The sequence below is a fragment of the Thalassophryne amazonica genome, chromosome 6, assembly GCF_902500255.1.
Source record: "Thalassophryne amazonica chromosome 6, fThaAma1.1, whole genome shotgun sequence".
Taxonomy (NCBI): Eukaryota; Metazoa; Chordata; class Actinopteri; order Batrachoidiformes; family Batrachoididae; genus Thalassophryne; species Thalassophryne amazonica.
The window spans coordinates 32,240,674-32,259,379 of NC_047108.1; the positions used below are offsets into that span (position 1 = coordinate 32,240,674).

The following is an 18,706-nucleotide window of genomic DNA, read 5'->3' on the forward strand; positions in this document are numbered from 1 at the left end:
GTGCTGCACGACGTCTCACTCCGTGGGAAGTCCTTAAAGCGACAGTATCGCCTCAAAATCTCTCATCAGCCATTAAAATTTTCACCGAAAACCAGCTTCATTTTTCGAACCGTGTCCACTTCAATGTGTCTCACAGGTTTAGAAAAAATTTTGATCAAACAAAGCGCCAGTCTCTCAGCAACTTCTCAGACAAAGGAATTCCGACAAGGGGCTGGACGACTCCTCTCACAAGGAGTGCTCACAGGCGAATGACGTCACCGACAGGCGTGGAAAAACTCACGCATGCGCACGAGGGTTCAAGCATGTCTGACGTAAAAACATATGAATGAAATCCATATAGTTTTTGAATAAAATAAAAAGGACCTATACTTTATGGACAGACCTGTATATACTGCTGTTGGTGATGAGTGTCAGGTGAGGCAATCAGCTCCGTGGCACGCCAACTGGAAACACAGAGGAGGAGAAGGAACCAAGTGGCAAGTCTGCTGTCCAAAATGAGGCACATCAGGAAGAAGAAAAGTTGCAGTTTGTTGTATGGCTGATTCTGGCTGTCTCCAGAAAGAAGCACATGCTAAAGTTTACATTCTGGTACAACAAAATAGTTTTGGTCTCTGTAGCTAGTTTAACATACTATGACAACAGTACGAAGCAGAGGGAGGTGATTTCAATATTTTTTTTATTAACGCCCTAGTTTAAGACATATTAGGGCATAAGGTTCTGCATAATTAGGGGCATGGTCACTTTGTTTGACAGGTACGGTCCTTAGTGAAGCTCAGAGTTCTTGCCACACAGAAGCTGCTAGCTCAGGCCACTAGGTGTTGTGGAGGACCATGTCTGTAATTTCTAGACATTTTATTTATTTGTATTATTTCAGTGAAATCTTTGTGTCATTACCTCGGCCAACAAAGTTGGAGGAGGCTATGTTTTCGCCCGTTTGTTTGTTTGGCTGTCTGTTTCTTTGTTTGTGAACAACCTGGAGCCCACAGTTTTTCATATATCATTATGAAATTTTTACTGATGATGCATATCCTGATAGGCAAGACCTGACTCATTTATCAAGGTCATAGTTCAAAGGGTAAAGTCAGAAAAAATCCCGGGAAACTGGGAAAATCCCTATCTTTAACATTGAACGAATGTTCAAAAATGTATAATTCTGTCAAAAAAGACCAGTGCCCATATGCACGAACAATCTCAAAGCCCTCTCAAAGAACTCCTAACTTAGTCTAAAATTTCCTGGCAAGGAATCTTAGCCTAAGAGTGAGCCAGCAGGTGTCTGAGAGCGAGTCTGAGCAAGAAGGAGATTGAAACTCCTATCTTAGTGAGGAGGCGGGGTTGACCCTGTTTCTAGGTATGACGTGGTCCTGCAAGAGCTGTAATTGGTTGTCACGGAAAGGGAAGGGAAATACAAAAATAAATGCACTCTGTGCTCCTACATATGAATGAGCAGTAAAATCAACCGATGATATAACTGATGATGTTATGGGAGGTGATGGTCTAGTGGTTAAGGTGTTGGGCGTGAAACCAGAAGATCCTGGGTTCAAATCCCCGCCTGACTGGAAAATCACTAAGGGCCCTTGGGCAAGGTCGTTAATCCCCTATTGCCGGTGTGTAGTGAGTGCCTTGTATGGCAGCACCCATTATTGTAAAGCGCTTTGAGCGTCTGATGCAGATGGAAAAGCGCTATATAAATGCAGTCCATTTACCATTTATAACAGCTTTAAGAAATGGATAATCGTGAAAACAATTTATTGCCATAATGATGATACTTAGCAAAATTAAACTGGAGTGATGCCGGGGCGGTCGCTAAACCGGTAAATTCTTGTGCTGCAATGCATTATGGGAGATTTGGGTTTAGGGGTTTTAAATGTTGCAATTGTGGTTCATGTTAGTTTAAAAATGTTGTTAGTGTTGTTGATTTTTTTTTTGTGTGTGTGTTTTTGTAGTTCAATTGGTTTAGTGATTTAAGTGTCACCATGTTGTCACCATAAGTGAAAAGTGTATCATATTTGCTGCTGTCCCTCTGTTGTTTTATTTGAAAAGTAAGAGTTCCTCCTAGTGGAAGAGTGCCAAAAAACAAAAAAACAAAAAAAACAAAAGCTCTTGCTTGTCTTTCATTATTTCAAGCAGGTCACCACAAAATGAATTGTTACACAGCTTGAACATGTTTGAACATATCTTATTCACGTGCTGCTTATCTATGTACATATCAAAAGTGTGCATTGGTGTGTGAGTTTATTAAAAAGTTCAATGTAAATACATAATATAAATGTAAATATGTTAAAACTGCATGCATGACACAAGAAAGTGAAAACACTTATTTTCATTGTTGTTCCATTTTCCAATAATGCTGATAATAACAATAATAATGATAATACTAGGACTGCAAGCAGTCATATACGGGCCCTCGTTCCGCGCGGCCACCTACCCAGGCCAGCGCGTCCCCTTGTGACCAGATGTGGGCATGTGCATACAGGGGCAACCACTGATCCCACATTTCAAATTTCAAGCATATCACACAATGAATGAAGAAGTAATGACATGTTGATGGTTCATCCACTAGGGGGTACTCAGAGCACAAACAGAGGGGGCAGATGTGTTCAGGGGCCAACTGTCATCACACATGTAAATTTTCAAGTCCATCAGGCAAAGCATGAAGGAGTTATCATGACTTGATGTTCCATGGCGAAGGGCCAAAATGGCGGCACCATAGTGGCCACACCCTTCAACATAGAGAAAAGCGTTCGATAACTTTTGGTCAGTATCATGTCTGGATGCTGTGAAAGAAATTTGAAGTGCATTGGACAAAATCCTTAGGAGGAGTTTGTTCAAATACAACGTGTGGAAATCATGGCAAAATGACAAGAAAATTCAAAATGGCCGACTTCCTGTTTGGAGTAGACCAATGGTGCAAGAGACGTTTTTGTACATCTATGCAAGTCACACGTGTACCAATTTTCATCTCCTTACTCCAAAAAACCCCTATGGGAAGGGGTTTTTGAAAGATTCAAGGGGGCGCTATTGAGGCATTTTGCCCCGCCCATGGGCGATACCCCTATTAATTGTAAGAGGTTGTCGTGCTTGACCTGTATATCAATTTTCATGATGATATGACAAAATTAAAGCCGTCAAAAGGAAGAACATAATTTCTTGGTGAATGGGCAATATCAAAATGGCCGACTTCCTGTCGACATTTCACCATGACGGTAAAATACTTTTTTGTGCGTCCTAGCATGGTAAATATGTGTACCGAATTTCGTGAGGCTGCGATGAAAAAACCCCAATGTGGAGGGGTTTTTGAAAATTTCTAGGGGGCGCTATTTTGCGATTTCGCTGCGACCATGTGTGACACCCCCAAAATATTGAATTTCGGATCCGGCCGGATGACTTTGCAAAGTTTGGTGAGTTTTTGAGCATGGGAACAGGCCGAAATTTTGATTTCAAGAGTGAGAATAATAATAATAATAATAATAATAATAATAATAATAATAATAAACAGCGCAATTACAATATGGTCCTTGTAGGACATTGTCCTACTTGGGCCCTAATTAATGTGTGTATATGATAACAAGAACCTAAACAATTTATAAATACATTAAGACAGTAAATTAACATAAAATAATTTCGTAGATCAAGCTGGTTGCATGTTACTGACACACTTTCCTACAGATGGAGAATATCTCTGCTTCCTCTCTGTCTTTTCCACCAGCTTGTCTGACACTCTTAGGCTTCTTAAAAGTCCTCCTCACTACTCTTACCAGTTTGGCACCTTAGCAGCTATCTTAAGTCTTAAGGTGCTTTGTGGACAACTTTCTTCTTACCAACGGAAAATTCTAAGAAATGTCTAAGAATTTGAGAAATTCTAAGATTTTTCTTAGAATAATGTCACTAGGAGTTATTTTTAGCCTTAGGCTGCTTCGTGCATACCGGCCCAGATTTCTTTCATATTTGAGAGCACTGTGTAGGATGGTATCCTGTATTGACTGACAAAGTTTGATCTGGATCTGATCCATATTAAAGATTTTGTGGTCATTTAAATTTAACATTGAAAACCCTGTTTAATGTATATTTTACATCATATCTTAATCAAACAAGCCCAAATCACTCTCATATTTGAAAGTGAGGTGCAGACTGACGCTTTCAATGAATAGATTAAGTTTGATCTGCATCTGATCTGTATTGTGGATTGAGCGGATATTTTTGATTTTAACATTGAAAAGCCCTTTTGATCGATATTTTGTATTATATTTTAATCTTATGAAAAGTCACTTCTAACAGGACTTTGACCTTGAAAATTTTTCCAAGGCAAAAATTTGTGGAATTGGAAAACTAGTGTTAGCGGAGGTTTGTGCTCTATGAGAGCGGTACTCTTGATACGTCCGCCAAGGATGTAATAAAATTGCCTGCGTTTATTTGTCTGTCTGTCTGGTAGCACAGATTTTGATGAAATTTTCACCACAGATAGATATTAGGCAATGGAAGAACCCATTAAATTTTGGAGTTGATCCGGATCTGGATTCTGGATCAAGTTTTGCTTTATATAGGCTTTGAAGGATTACTGGTAGCAGGATTACGTCAAAACTACTGCACAGATTTTGACAAAATTTTCAACACATATTCATATTACGCCATGGAAGACTGCTTTTAAAATCTGGAGGTGTGTTGTGTGGGCCGCCAGAAGAGGAGGTACTGCTGGCCCACCACCAGAGGGTGCCCTGCCTGAAGTGCGGGCTTCAGGCACTAGAGGGCGCTGCCGCCTCACAGGAACAGCTGAGGTGACAGCTGTCACTCATCAACTGTGACAGCTGTCACCGATCATCTGCACTTCATCCCGGATAAAAGCAGGATGACACCTCCACCACGTCGCCGAGATATCATTCTTCTAAGGAGGTAATATTCTCTGCCGTACTAAAGGAATTATAACTTACGTGTGCTCTGTTAGCAGCCGTTGTCCTGTGGAGCCTTGTCAGCTGATTGGTGGTTTGTGAGAGTGCCGACGTCTTCGCCTCTCACTCTTTCCAGATAAGTGCTTAAACAGGAGCTGCACGAGTGTGTGATTTGAGGTGGAGGTGGAATTCCCACCGTTGCTGTTACTGGGTGTACACACACCCACACTTGACTGTCTTTGCTCTTCGCCAGCAGTACCAGATCCGACACGCGGAGACGGTGGCCACCTGGGGGACTCGGGACCTGGCGGCTCCAGTATCCTTCGGGTTCGGTGGCGGAGGAAATCGTGTGGTTCCGGTTCTTCTCTAGACGGACGTCTCCTATCGTCGAGCCTGCCCACACGACACCTTTATCCATTGACTTTGTATCATTCTATAATCTGCTGTGTATGGTTGTGGCATTCAATCAATCAATCAATCAATTTTTTTTTTATATAGCGCCAAATCACAACAAACAGTTGCCCCAAGGCGCTTTTTTTTGTAAGGCAAGGCCATACAATAATTATGTAAAACCCCAACGGTCAAAACGACCCCCTGTGAGCAAGCACTTGGCTATAGTGGGAAGGAAAAACTCCCTTTTAACAGGAAGAAACCTCCAGCAAAACCAGGCTCAGGGAGGGGCAGTCTTCTGCTGGGACTGGTTGGGGCTGAGGGAGAGAACCAGGAAAAGACATGCTGTGGAGGGGAGCAGAGATCGATCACTAATGATTAAATGCAGAGTGGTGCATACAGAGCAAAAAGAGAAAGAAACAGTGCATCATGGGAACCCCCCAGCAGTCTACGTCTATAGCAGCATAACTAAGGGATGGTTCAGGGTCACCTGATCCAGCCCTAACTATAAGCTTTAGCAAAAAGGAAAGTTTTAAGCCTAATCTTAAAAGTAGAGAGGGTGTCTGTCTCCCTGATCTGAATTGGGAGCTGGTTCCACAGGAGAGGAGCCTGAAAGCTGAAGGCTCTGCCTCCCATTCTACTCTTACAAACCCTAGGAACTACAAGTAAGCCTGCAGTCTGAGAGCGAAGCGCTCTATTGGGGTGATATGGTACTACGAGGTCCCTAAGATAAGATGGGACCTGATTATTCAAAACCTTATAAGTAAGAAGAAGAATTTTAAATTCTATTCTAGAATTAACAGGAAGCCAATGAAGAGAGGCCAATATGGGTGAGATATGCTCTCTCCTTCTAGTCCCCGTTAGTACTCTAGCTGCAGCATTTTGAATTAACTGAAGGCTTTTTAGGGAACTTTTAGGACAACCTGATAATAATGAATTACAATAGTCCTGCCTAGAGGAAATAAATGCATGAATTAGTTTTTCAGCATCACTCTGAGACAAGACCTTTCTAATTTTAGAGATATTGCGTAAATGCAAAAAAGCAGTCCTACATATTTGTTTAATATGCGCTTCGAATGACATATCCTGATCAAAAATGACTCCAAGATTTCTCACAGTATTACTAGAGGTCAGGGTAATGCCAACCAGAGTAAGGATCTGGTTAGACACCATGTTTCTAAGATTTGTGGGGCCAAGTACAATAACTTCAGTTTTATCTGAGTTTAAAAGCAGGAAATTAGAGGTCATCCATGTCTTTATGTCTGTAAGACAATCCTGCAGTTTAGCTAATTGGTGTGTGTCCTCTGGCTTCATTGATAGATAAAGCTGGGTATCATCTGCGTAACAATGAAAATTTAAGCAATACCGTCTAATAATACTGCCTAAGGGAAGCATGTATAAAGTGAATAAAATTGGTCCTAACACAGAACCTTGTGGAACTCCATAATTAACTTTAGTCTGTGAAGAAGATTCCCCATTTACATGAACAAATTGTAATCTATTAGACAAATATGATTCAAACCACCGCAGCGCAGTGCCTTTAATACCTATGGCATGCTCTAATCTCTGTAATAAAATTTTATGGTCAACAGTATCAAAAGCAGCACTGAGGTGTAACAGAACAAGCACAGAGATGAGTCCACTGTCTGAGGCCAGAAGATCATTTGTAACCTTCACTAATGCTGTTTCTGTACTATGATGAATTCTAAAACCTGACTGAAACTCTTCAAATAGACCATTCCTCTGCAGATGATCAGTTAGCTGTTTTACAACTACCCTTTCAAGAATTTTTGAGAGAAAAGGAAGGTTGGAGATTGGCCTATATTTAGCTAAGATAGCTGGGTCAAGTGATGGCTTTTTAAGTAATGGTTTAATTACTGCCACCTTAAAAGCCTGTGGTACATAGCCAACTAACAAAGATAGATTGTTCACAACATTCACAACAGTAAAGTGTTCAAAGTTGACTCCTTCTATTGTCCGTTCATTTGCGCCCCCTGTTGTGGGTCCGTGTCACTACACTTTCACAACAGAGGTGAGCTGTATCCAGATCTGGATTCTGGATAAAGTTTCATTTTATACAGTCTTTGAAGGATTATGTCAAAAGTACTTCACAGATTCTCATCAAATTTTCACAACGGATACATATTAGGCCATGGAAGACTTCAGTAAATTTTGGAGGTGATCCAGATCCATATTCTGGATTAAGATTTCACTTTATATACACTTTGAAGGATTATGTCAAAACTACTTCACAGATTCTCAACAAATTTGCACCACAGATACATATTAGGCCATGGAAGACTCCATTAACTTTTAGAGGTAATCTGGATCTGGATCCAAATTCTGGATCAAGATTTTACTGTATATAGGGTTTGAAGGATTACATCTTTGAAGGATTATGGCAAAACTACTTCACAGATTTTCACCAAATTTGCACCACAGATAGACGTTAGGGCATGGAAGACTGAATTTTGAAGGTGATCTGGATACAGATTGGCGGACGTCAGAAATCTCTTGTTGCTCTTGTTCCATAGTGTCACTGTCCTGATATTCTATGGTGTTACTGTCCTGTCATTCTATCAATCAATCAATTTAATTTATTTGAAACTGCATGGAAGACTCCACTGAATTTTGGAGGTGATCCAGATCCGGATCTGGATTCTGGATCAACATTAACTTTATAAAGGCTTTGAAGTATTATGTCAAAACTACTTAACAGATAACATACATATTAGGCCATGGAAGACTCCATTAAATTTTGGAGGCGATCCAGATCTGGATTTGCGGATGTCCGAAATCTCTGATTGGTCTTGTTTAATTTTGTGTGATAGTGGCACTAACACATTTAGCCGCTATTGGTAGCTTGATGTTAGGTCATTAATCTACGATTACTAAGGAATTAAGCAGGTCAATTTTTGACAACCACACTCAAGCAAACAGTTAAGAAAACTACTGTCAAGTCCCCAAAAATATGCTTTACTAAACACCTGAACCAAGATTAGCCTGTTAGCTTAGCTTGTTTGGTAACGAACACTACTAAGAAGTAGTGTTCACACTTTGTCCCACCCAGGTCATGCGAGGTCTTGCCCACACATCACCTCTTTATCCATTTATGGGCTGGCCGTGATGGAGGCAGAATAAGTGCTGCCATCATGGTGACTCTCAGAGCAGCAATTTTCGGCTTTTAAAAAGGCTATTTTTGGTTTCTGTAGAAAACCTATGGGTGACGTCAAGCAGTCTATGTATTGGTCCTCACGCAAATACATCTTCCCTTAAATACCCCTTTTAATACAACATGTTCCTATAAGTGTACCATCCCAGATTCAGGAAATGCCAATCTACATACCTGTAAATAACTCAAATCTCTGTGTGACCACCCCCCCCGGGTTGATATTAGATTTTTTCCAGGTGGAGCGTTGCCATCATAGACCTGTTCCTGGGGGCCCAACCATTTACTCCTATGTGAACAGGCAGAGGGAGTGGCAGGCCAAGGAGCCCCAGAAGCCCGGACCTTTCTACTTCTTTGGAGGTTTCAATGGGGCTGAAATGTAAGTAGACCAATAAGAAATCAAGGACACAAAAAATGTCAGTAAGGCACTATTTTCATACAGCATTTCAAAAATATGGTCAGATTCTAGCTTCAGCATTAACAGCTGCAGTCAGGGTTGCAGCCCTTCAGGAAGAAACTTGTTGGCATGCTTTATAAATCATTTTGGGGCCCTTTATCAGCGGGGGTCTCATCTGTCATGGTTCCCTGACCTCTGGATTGTTATATGATTAAGCAGACGTGTGACTGGTTTCTTCTGGGACTTTTCCTCCCAGAGTCAGCAATTACTGTGAGAGCAGAGGATGGAGGAGGATTTATGACAAGCACCGGGAAGATTTCAAACTCAAGTGGTGTGAGACTAGATCACCTTCCAACTACCACAACTTCAGGCCAGGTAGTCATTGTGTGCCTGCACATTAAACCTTTCTAATAACCTCCAGCATCTGGGGGAGAGCAAAGGTCATGTGATCACAGATGACGTCTTAAGGTCAGGGTAATTATATTTTGGTGGGGATGCTGATCTGCTTCATTTTTGTTTCTTTCTTTAATGCCTTAAAGAATTATGCTTTTTAATATACTTGGCTTATGATGCCACAGATGGCTGAAGTCTGACCTCCCTTCACTATCAGTCACCAAAGATAACACTGAAGCTGGTTATGATTTATGACATTCATCAAAGCACTTGTCCTGATACTGTATTTAATATATTTTCTACAGTCAGTAGTCACTTCTGGCAGAATAAAATCAAAGAATGCATCATAGTCCATGGGCTGGGTGGGCTCACTTTGCACCCCCCCCCCCCCCCCAAAGTGATGAAAGTTGATGTAGGTTGTAGTATTAGATCTATATTTTCATATTTTCCATGTTGCCACCGAAAATATAGGGATTCAATGACACTCCTGGGGTATTATTTGTGAACTTGGCTCCAAATTTTCCTTCGGTCAGTTTTGGGGTAGGGGAAATCTAAATTGACATAACTTTTGAATGGGTTGTCACAGGAAAGTGTATGACCCATCAAACTGTTTGTCTTGGGCCACTATAATGTTTGAAATCATCAATATGCAAATTATGTCCATAGTTAGGTCAACAGAGGTCAAAAGGTCAAGAAATTTAGGGAATACCTAAAATCTGTAAGTTGGGCCTGTAAATGTTCCCTGAAGTTCCCAAATAGGAAAGTATTCACCCAGGACACCAAAAAATCTCTTTCTAACATCCCTTTACATGTTTTAACCCACCAGTGTTTAATTATTTTCTAAAATAATGACTCAATATTTTACGCAAAAGGGGCAAATTTTAGAAAACTCAAAATTATCAGAGATTTCAACACAGTAAAGGTCTCACTGCTTATGAACAAAGTATGCCACAACAAATAACTCTCAGCATGAGATATGCTATAAACAAAAATACTGTATACAGATGCAGGCAAGGTGTATGTATAGGAGTACACACATGGGTTTGTATGAGCTCACCTTAATACCTACAGATCTTTGTATTTACAATGTAGGCTATTGGGTTGTGTTGTTTTATGAATATTAGAGTTAAACAATATCAGTGTAGAACTTAAATAGTGTAGAAAAAACAGGTCAATTCTCCAAGTGTATAATGAGTACATCCTTAGATGACCAAGTTTCACCAATTAATGGTGCCATTCTTGCTTATTTCAGGTCGCCTGACATCAGCAGAATGCCGAAAAGAAAGGCCAGCACTAAAAGACCAGCACCCTGCAGCAATGACATCTGCATCATTCATAACAGCAAGGCAAACACAACTGACTTTGTACGCTTCTCAAATCTACCAAATGCCCAGGAACGATTTGAAAAAATACTTGAAGTCAGGCATAAGAGACTAGCTCAGCCGCCTGAGTCGGTACATCGGCGTGATGCCATTTGTGCCCAAATTCCTGAGCAGCTTGGGGAAAATCACAGTTACCATCGTGAATGCCACTCGAGTTTCACCAATCATCTTAGCCGCCTGAAGCCGACTAATGCTACTGATGAAGAACAGCCAACAAGACAGAGTCGTCGCAGTTCAACTGAAAGTTCATATTTGACCAGAACTGCATCTTCTGTAAAAGCTATGGGCGAAAGAAAGTCCTCGTCAATGGGTCTTGGACCACAGAAGGTTTGTCACACTTTGCCCATGGTGGTGGGGACTCAATACGCCCTCTGGCAGAGACCCCAGTTTCAGATATGAAACCACCCCATCCTCTGAAAGCCTCTGATTTAGCCAAGGTACCCTCACAACCAGGAGAAGACAACTGTTTGATGGTCATCTGGGGGCTGTTCCTCTGATTGATGAAACAAGGTGGTAGACTGTCTGGTTCACTGATGTCCAAGAACCTCCTTCCTGTCTTTGGTACTGTGGGGATAAGTGGATCAGAGACGACTTCATCCTTCCGCACGTTCTGCAACATAATGCCATGGGCAGTGTGTACCGATCCACTTCCTGCAAGATCATTGACATATTGGTCAAAATTGTCAAAGTCGCTGTGGAACAGGGAGGGGCCTACAGGGTTGCGCACTATGTGGGGAGTAAGGACACTAGAAGCCTCTTCGAGAGCAGTGGCAAGAGTGGTCTCCAGTTCAAGAGAGAAGGAATAATTCTCTGCATGCCCAAGTCTGTTCATGAGAGTATTGAGTTGAGCACTGCGGAAGAGATGGCACAGAGTCATGCACACCAAAACATGTTTTGGTAACTTCCATTCTCCTCTTGTCACTGCACAGCCAGATGTCTTGACCAAGGGAAGATACAAGCCACTCTGTCTTCTCCGACGATGGCAATGAGCTTTTACCACAAATCAGATGGCGAAGGAACTTCTGCAAACTCTCAGGCACTGGGCTTTCTAATGTTTGTAGATACCCAGCAGTGGGTGGCCATGGCATGTCACCAGCTTTCAGAAATGCATCCTTGATTATTTGGCGTAGTAGAAGAGCAACATCATCAATTTGATCTGAGCTAGGCCTATGCAAGCAATAACTATTTCGAACAGCAGTAGCAAGATCAAGATCATTGCTGAATACCAAAGCAGACTGCAGCCTCCCACCCATTCTATCAAGGGAAACAATACTAAGTTTTTATGAATATATTTCATGCTTTTCCAACCTCATTTTTAGTGTCTCTGTTCGATAGTTTGGATTGGCAAATGGTGTCTCTGACAGCTGTTCAATGTACATGTCTCTTAGGGCAGTCATTTTCATTACTTCATGGCCAATGATTATTTTCTGATCAATACCTTCACATATTTTCAAGAAACAAAGTTCATGAGTCCTTTCAAGGTCTTTGACTTCCTGCTTGTCGCCTTCATCAGTGCTCTGCCATGTGATCTATCAACGTATTTCTTACGACAATGGTTATGATAGCGTGCCTCTGTGGCAAAAAGATCATAACCTTGAACACGGGTGGCGAGTTCTTCATCGCTTCTTCGCTCTGCCAGAGGGCGTAATGAGTACCCACCACCATGGGCAAAGTGCGACAAATCTTCTGTGGTCCAAAACCCATTGACGAGGACTTTCTTTCACCCATAGCTTTTACAGAAGATGCAGTTCTGCTCAAATATGAACTTTTCAGTTGAACTGCGACGACTCTGTCTTGTTGGCCGTTCTTCATCAGTAGCATTAAATCAAATCAAATCAATTTTATGTATATAGTGCCAAATCACAACAAACAGTTGCCCCAAGGTGCTTTATATTGTAAGGCAAAGCCATACAATAATTACAGAAAAACCCCAACGGTCAAAACGACCCCCGATGAGCAAGCACTTGGCGACAGTGGGAAGGAAAAACTCCCTTTTAACAGGAAGAAACCTCCAGCAGAACCAGGCCCAGGGAGGGGCTGTCTTCTGCTGGGACTGGTTCGGGCTGAGGGGAGAGAATCAGGAAAAAGACATGCTGTGGGAGAGAGCAGAGATCAATCACAAATAATTAAAAGCAGAGTGGTGCATACAGAGCAAAAAGAGGTGAATAAAAAGAAACACTGGGTGCATCATGGGAAACCCCCCAGCAGTGTATAGCAGCATAACTAAGGGATGGTTCAGGGTCACCTGATCCAGCCCTAACTATAAGCTATTTCAAAAAGGAAAGTTTTAAGCTTAATCTTAAAAGTAGAGAGGGTCATAGTCCATGGGCTGGGTGGGCTCACTTTGCACCCCCCCCTCCCCCAAAGTGATGAAAGTTGATGTAGCTTGTAGTATTTTAGATCTATATTTTCATATTTTCCATGTTGCCACCGAAAATATAGGGACTCAGTGGCACTCCTGGGGTATTATTTGTGGACATGGCTCCAAATTTTCCTTCGGTCAGTTTTGGGGTAGGGGAAATCTAAATTGACATAACTTTTGAATGGGTTGTCACAGGAAAGTGTACGACCCATCAAAATGTTTGTCTTGGGCCACTCTAATGTCTGAAATCATCAGTATGCAAATTACGTCCATATTTAGGTCAACAGAGGTCAAAAGGTCAAGAAATTTAGGGAATGCCTAAAATCTGGACGTTGGGCCTGTAAATGTTCCCTGAAGTTCCCAAATAGGAAAGTATTCACCTAGGACCCCATAAAACCTCTTTCTAACATCCCTTTACATGTTTTAACCCACCAGTGTTTAATTATTTTCTAAAATAATGACTCAGTGTTTTACACAAAAGGCGCAAATTTTAGAAAACTCAAAATTATCAGAGATTTCAACACAGTAAAGGTCTCACTGCTTATGAACAAAGTATGCCACAACAAATAACTCTCAGCATGAGATTTGCTATAAACAAAAATACTGCATACAGATGCAGGCAAGGTGTATGTATAGGAGTACACACATGGGTTTGTATGAGCTCACCTTAATAACTGCAGATCTTTGAATTTACAATGTAGGCTATTGGGTTGTGTTGTTTTATGAATATTAGAGTTAAACAATATCAGTGTAGAACTTAAATAGTGTAGAAAAAACAGGTCAATTCTCCAAGTGTATAATGAGTACATCCTTAGACGACCAAGTTTCACCAATTAATGGTGCCATTCTTGCTTATTTCAGGTCGCCTGACCAGCACCCAGCAGCAATGACATCTGCATCATTCATAACAGTAAGGCAAACCCAACTGACTTTGTACGCTTCTCAAATCTAACTGCCCAGGAATGATTTGAAAAAATACTCGAAGTCAGGGATAACAGACTAGCTCAGCCGCCTGGGTCGGTACATCGGCGTGATGCCATTTGTGCCCAAATTCCTGAGCAGCTTGGGGAAAATCACTGTTACCATCGTGAATGCCACTCAAGTTTCACCAATCATGTTAGCCGCCTGAAGCCGACTGGTGGTTGGCTCTCACTGCGGTATTGTATCACTTCCTGTTCTGGAGCACAGCATCACCTCTAAATTATTCACACATTATTCACTTTGTGTGTTTTTAGGAATCCGCTAGCTTAGCTCAGCTACTAGCTCTTAGCCGGTTTAGCATGGTGGCTTCTCCTGTTTCTTCTCCTGACTTTTATGCTCTGGGTGTGAAATGTTTAGTTATTCCTCGGCCTCCTTTAGCAGTAATGGTACTTGTAATAAGTGTAGCTTGTTCGTAGCTTTGGAGGCCAGGCTGGGCGAATTGGAGACTCGGCTCCGCACCTTCGAAAATCCTACAGCTAGCCAGGCCCCTGTAGTTGGTGTGGACCAAGGTAGCTTAGCCACCATTAGCTGTCCCCCAGCAGATCCCAAGCAGCCGGGAAAGCAGGCCGGCTGGGTGACTGTGAGGAAGAAGCGTAGTTCTAAACAGAAGCCCCCTGTACACCACCAACCCGTTCACATTTCTAACCGTTTTTCCCCACTCTGCGACACACCCGCCGAGGATCAAACTCTGGTTATTGGTGACTCTGTTTTGAGAAATGTGAAGTTAGCGACACAAGCAACCATAGTCAAATGTCTTCCGGGGGCCAGAGCAGGCGACAGTGAAGGAAATTTGAAACTGCTGGCTAAGGCTAAGCGTAAATTTGGTAAGATTGTAATTCACGTCGGCAGTAATGACACCCGGTTACGCCAATCGGAGGTCATTAAAATTAATATTGAATCGGTGTGTAACTTTGCAAAAACAATGTCGGACTCTGTAGTTTTCTCTGGGCCCCTCCCCAATCGGACCGGGAGTGACATGTTTAGCCGCATGTTCTCCTTGAATTGCTGGCTGTCTGAGTGGTGTCAAAAAAAAAAAAAAAAATGAGGTGGGCTTCATAGATAATTGGCAAAGTTTCTGGGGGAAACCTGGTCTTGTTAGGAGAGACGGTATCCACCCCACTTTGGATGGAGCAGCTCTCATCTCTACAAATCTGGCCAAGTTTATTAAACCCTCCAAATCGTGACTATCCAGGGTTGGGACCAGGAAGCAGAGTTGTAGTCTTACACACCTCTCTGCAGCTTCTCTCCCCCTGCCATCCCCCCAATACCCCATCCCCGTAGAGACGGTGCCTGCTCCTTGACCACCAATAACCAGTAAAAATCTATTTAAGCATAAAAATTCAAAAAGAAAAAATAATATAGCACCTTCAACTGCACCACAGACTAAAACAGTTAAATGTGGCTTATTAAACATTAGGTCTCTCTCTTGTAAGTCCCTGTTAGTAAATGATATAATAATTGATCAACATATTGATTGATTCTGCCTTACAGAAACCTGGTTACAGCAGGATGAATATGTTAGTTTAAATGAGTCAACACCTCCGAGTCATACTAACTGTCAAAATGCTCGAAGCACGGGTCGAGGAGGAGGATTAGCAGCAATCTTCCACTCCAGCTTATTAATTAATCAAAGATCCAGACAGAGCTTTAATTCATTTGAAAGCTTGACTTTTAGTCTTGTCCATCCAAATTGGAAGTCTCAAAAACCAGTTTTATTTGTTATTATCTATCGTCCACCTGGTCGTTACTGTGAGTTTCTCTGTGAATTTTCAGACCTTTTGTCTGACTTAGTCCTTAGCTCAGATAAGATAATTATAGTGGGTGATTTTAACATCCACATAGATGCTGAGAATGACAGCCTCAACACTGCATTTAATCTATTATTACACTCAGTTGGCTTCGCTCAAAATGTATATGAGCCCACCCACCATTTTAACCGCACTTTAGATCTTGTTCTGACATATGGCATAGAAATTGAAGACTTAACAGTATTCCCTGAAAACCCCCTGTTGTCTGATTATTTCTTAATAACATTTACATTTACTTTAATGGACTACCCAGCAGTGGGGAATAAGTTTCATTACACTAGAAGTCTTTCGGAAAGCACTGTAACTAGGTTTAAGGATATGATGCCTTCTTTATGTTCTTCAATGCCATATACCAACACAGTGCAGAGTAGCTACCTAAACTCTGTGAGTGAGATAGATTATCTTGTCAATAGCTTTACATCCTCATTGAGCACAACTGTGGATGCTGTAGCTCCTCTGAAAAAGAGAGCCTTAAATCAGAAATGCTTGACTCCGTGGTATAACCCACAAACTCGCAGCTTAAAGCAGATAACCCGAAAACTGGAGAGGAAATGGCGTCTCACTAATTTAGAAGATCTTCATTTAGCCTGGAAAAAGAGTCTGTTGCTCTGTAAAAAAGCCCTCCGTAAAGCTAGGACATCTTACTATTCATCACTAATTGAAGAAAATAAGAACAACCCCAGGTTTCTTCTCAGCACTGTAGCCAGGCTGACTAAGAGTCAGAGCTCTATTGAGCTGAGTATTCCTTTAACTTTAACTAGTAATGACTTCATGGCTTTCTTTGCAAATAAAATTTTAACTATTAGGGAAAAAATTATTCATAACCATCCCAAAGACATATCTTTATGTTCGGCTGCCTTCAGTAATGCTGGTATTTGGTTAGACTCTTCCTCTCCGATTTTTCTGTCTGAGTTATTTTCATTAGTTACTTCCTCCAAACCATCAACATGTCTGTTAGACCCCATTCCTACCAGGCTGCTCAAGGAAGCCCTACCATTAGTTAATGCTTCGATCTTAAATATGATCAATCTATCTTTATCAGTTGGCTATGTACCACAGGCTTTTAAGGTGGCAGTAATTAAACCATTACTTAAAAAGCCATCACTTGACCCAGCTATCTTAGCTAATTATAGGCCAGTCTCCAACCTTCCTTTTCTCTCAAAAATTCTTGAAAGGGTAGTTGTAAAAACAGCTAACTGATCATCTGCAGAGGAATGGTCTATTTGAAGAGTTTCAGTCAGGTTTCAGAATTCATCATAGTACAGAAACAGCATTAGTGAAGGTTACAAATGATCTTCTTATGGCCTCAGACAGTGGACTCATCTCTGTGCTTGTCCTGTTAGACCTCAGTGCAGCTTTTGATACTGTTGACCATAAAATTTTATTACATAGTTAGGGCATGTCATAGGTATTAAAGGCACTGCGCTGCAGTGGTTTAAATCATATTTATCTAATAGATTACAATTTGTTCATGTAAATGGGGAGTCTTCTTCACAGACTAAGGTTAATTATGGAGTTCCACAAGGTTCTGTGCTAGGATGGGACCTGATTATTCAAAACCTTGTAAGTAAGAAGAAGAATTTTAAATTCTATTCTGGAATTAACAGGGAGCCAATGCAGAGAGGCCAATATGGGTGAAATATGTTCTCTCCTTCTAGTCCCTGTCAGTACTCTAACTGCAGCATTTTGAATTAACTGATGGCTTTTCAGGGAACTTTTAGGACAACCTGATAATAATGAATTACAGTAGACCAGCCTAGAAGAAATAAATGCATGAATTAGCTTTTCAGCATCACTCTGAGACAAGACCTTTCTAATTTTAGAGATATTGCGCAAATGCAAAAAAGCAGTCCTACATATTTGCTTAATATGCGCACTGAAGGACATATCCTGATCAAAAATGACTCCAAGATTTCTCACAGTATTACTGGAGGTCAGGGTAATGCCATTCAGAGTAAGGATCTGGTTATACACCATGTTTCTAAGATTTGTGGTGCCAAGTACAATAACTTCAGTTTTATCTGAATTTAAAAGCAGGAAATTAGAGGTCATCCATGTCTTTATGTCTGTAAGACATTCCTGCAGTTTAACTAATTGGTGTGTGTCCTCTGGCTTCATGGATAGATAAAGCTGGGTATCATCTGCGTAACAATGAAAATTTAAGCAATGCTTTGTAACCTGTGAGGCACATCGAAGTGGACACGGTTCGAAAAATTAAGCTGGTTTTCCATGAAAATTTTAACGGCTGATGAGAGATTTTGAGGTGATACTGTCGCTTTAAGGACTTCCCACGGAGCGAGACGTCGCGCAGCGGTCCCAGGCGCCATCGTCAGCCTGTTTCAAGCTGAAAACCTCCACATTTCAGGCTCTATTGATCCAGGACGTTGTGAGAGAACGGAGTTTCAGAAGAAGTCGGTTTCAGCATTTTATCTGGATATTCCACTGTTAAAGGAGATTTTTTTAATGAAAGATGGCGCGGTGTGGCGGCACAGGAAAAACACCTCCGTGTTGATAACCATTTGTAAAATCAAGGCGGCTTTTGATGGCTTTCAGTAGAGTGAGTATATGAGAAATTGTTTAACAGCTGGACATGTTCCAACTTGTCCTTAAGGCTTCCAACAGAGGTGTTTTTCCTGTGGCGGAGCGTCGCGGCGGCTGCGAGCCGACGCTGCAATCTGCCTGCACGTCTTTCATTAAAAAAATCTCCTTTAACAGTGGAATATCCAGATAAAATGCTGAAACCGACTTCTTCTGAAACTTCTCTGTTCTCTCATGACGTCCTGGATCAATAGAGCCTGAAATGTGGAGGTTTTCAGCTTGAAACAGGCTGACGACGGCGCCTGGGACCGCTGCGCGACATCTCGCTCCGTGGGAAGTCCTTAAAGCGACAGTATCACCTCAAAATCTCTCATCAGCCGTTAAAATTTTCACCGAAAACCAG

At 41.5% G+C, this 18,706-nt stretch overlaps 1 protein-coding gene across 1 annotated transcript in view; it reads left to right on the plus strand.

Annotated features, from left to right (window-relative positions):
* Positions 1-8,603: 8,603 nt before the first annotated feature.
* Positions 8,604-18,706, plus strand: part of ttll10 (tubulin tyrosine ligase-like family, member 10) — a 68,848-nt gene continuing 58,745 nt past the window's right edge. Inside the window, exons 1-2 of the mRNA XM_034171463.1 lie at positions 8,604-8,821; positions 9,096-9,214. Of these exons, the coding sequence (XP_034027354.1) occupies positions 8,604-8,821; positions 9,096-9,214 (337 nt within the window). The remainder of the gene's footprint in view (positions 8,822-9,095; positions 9,215-18,706) is intronic.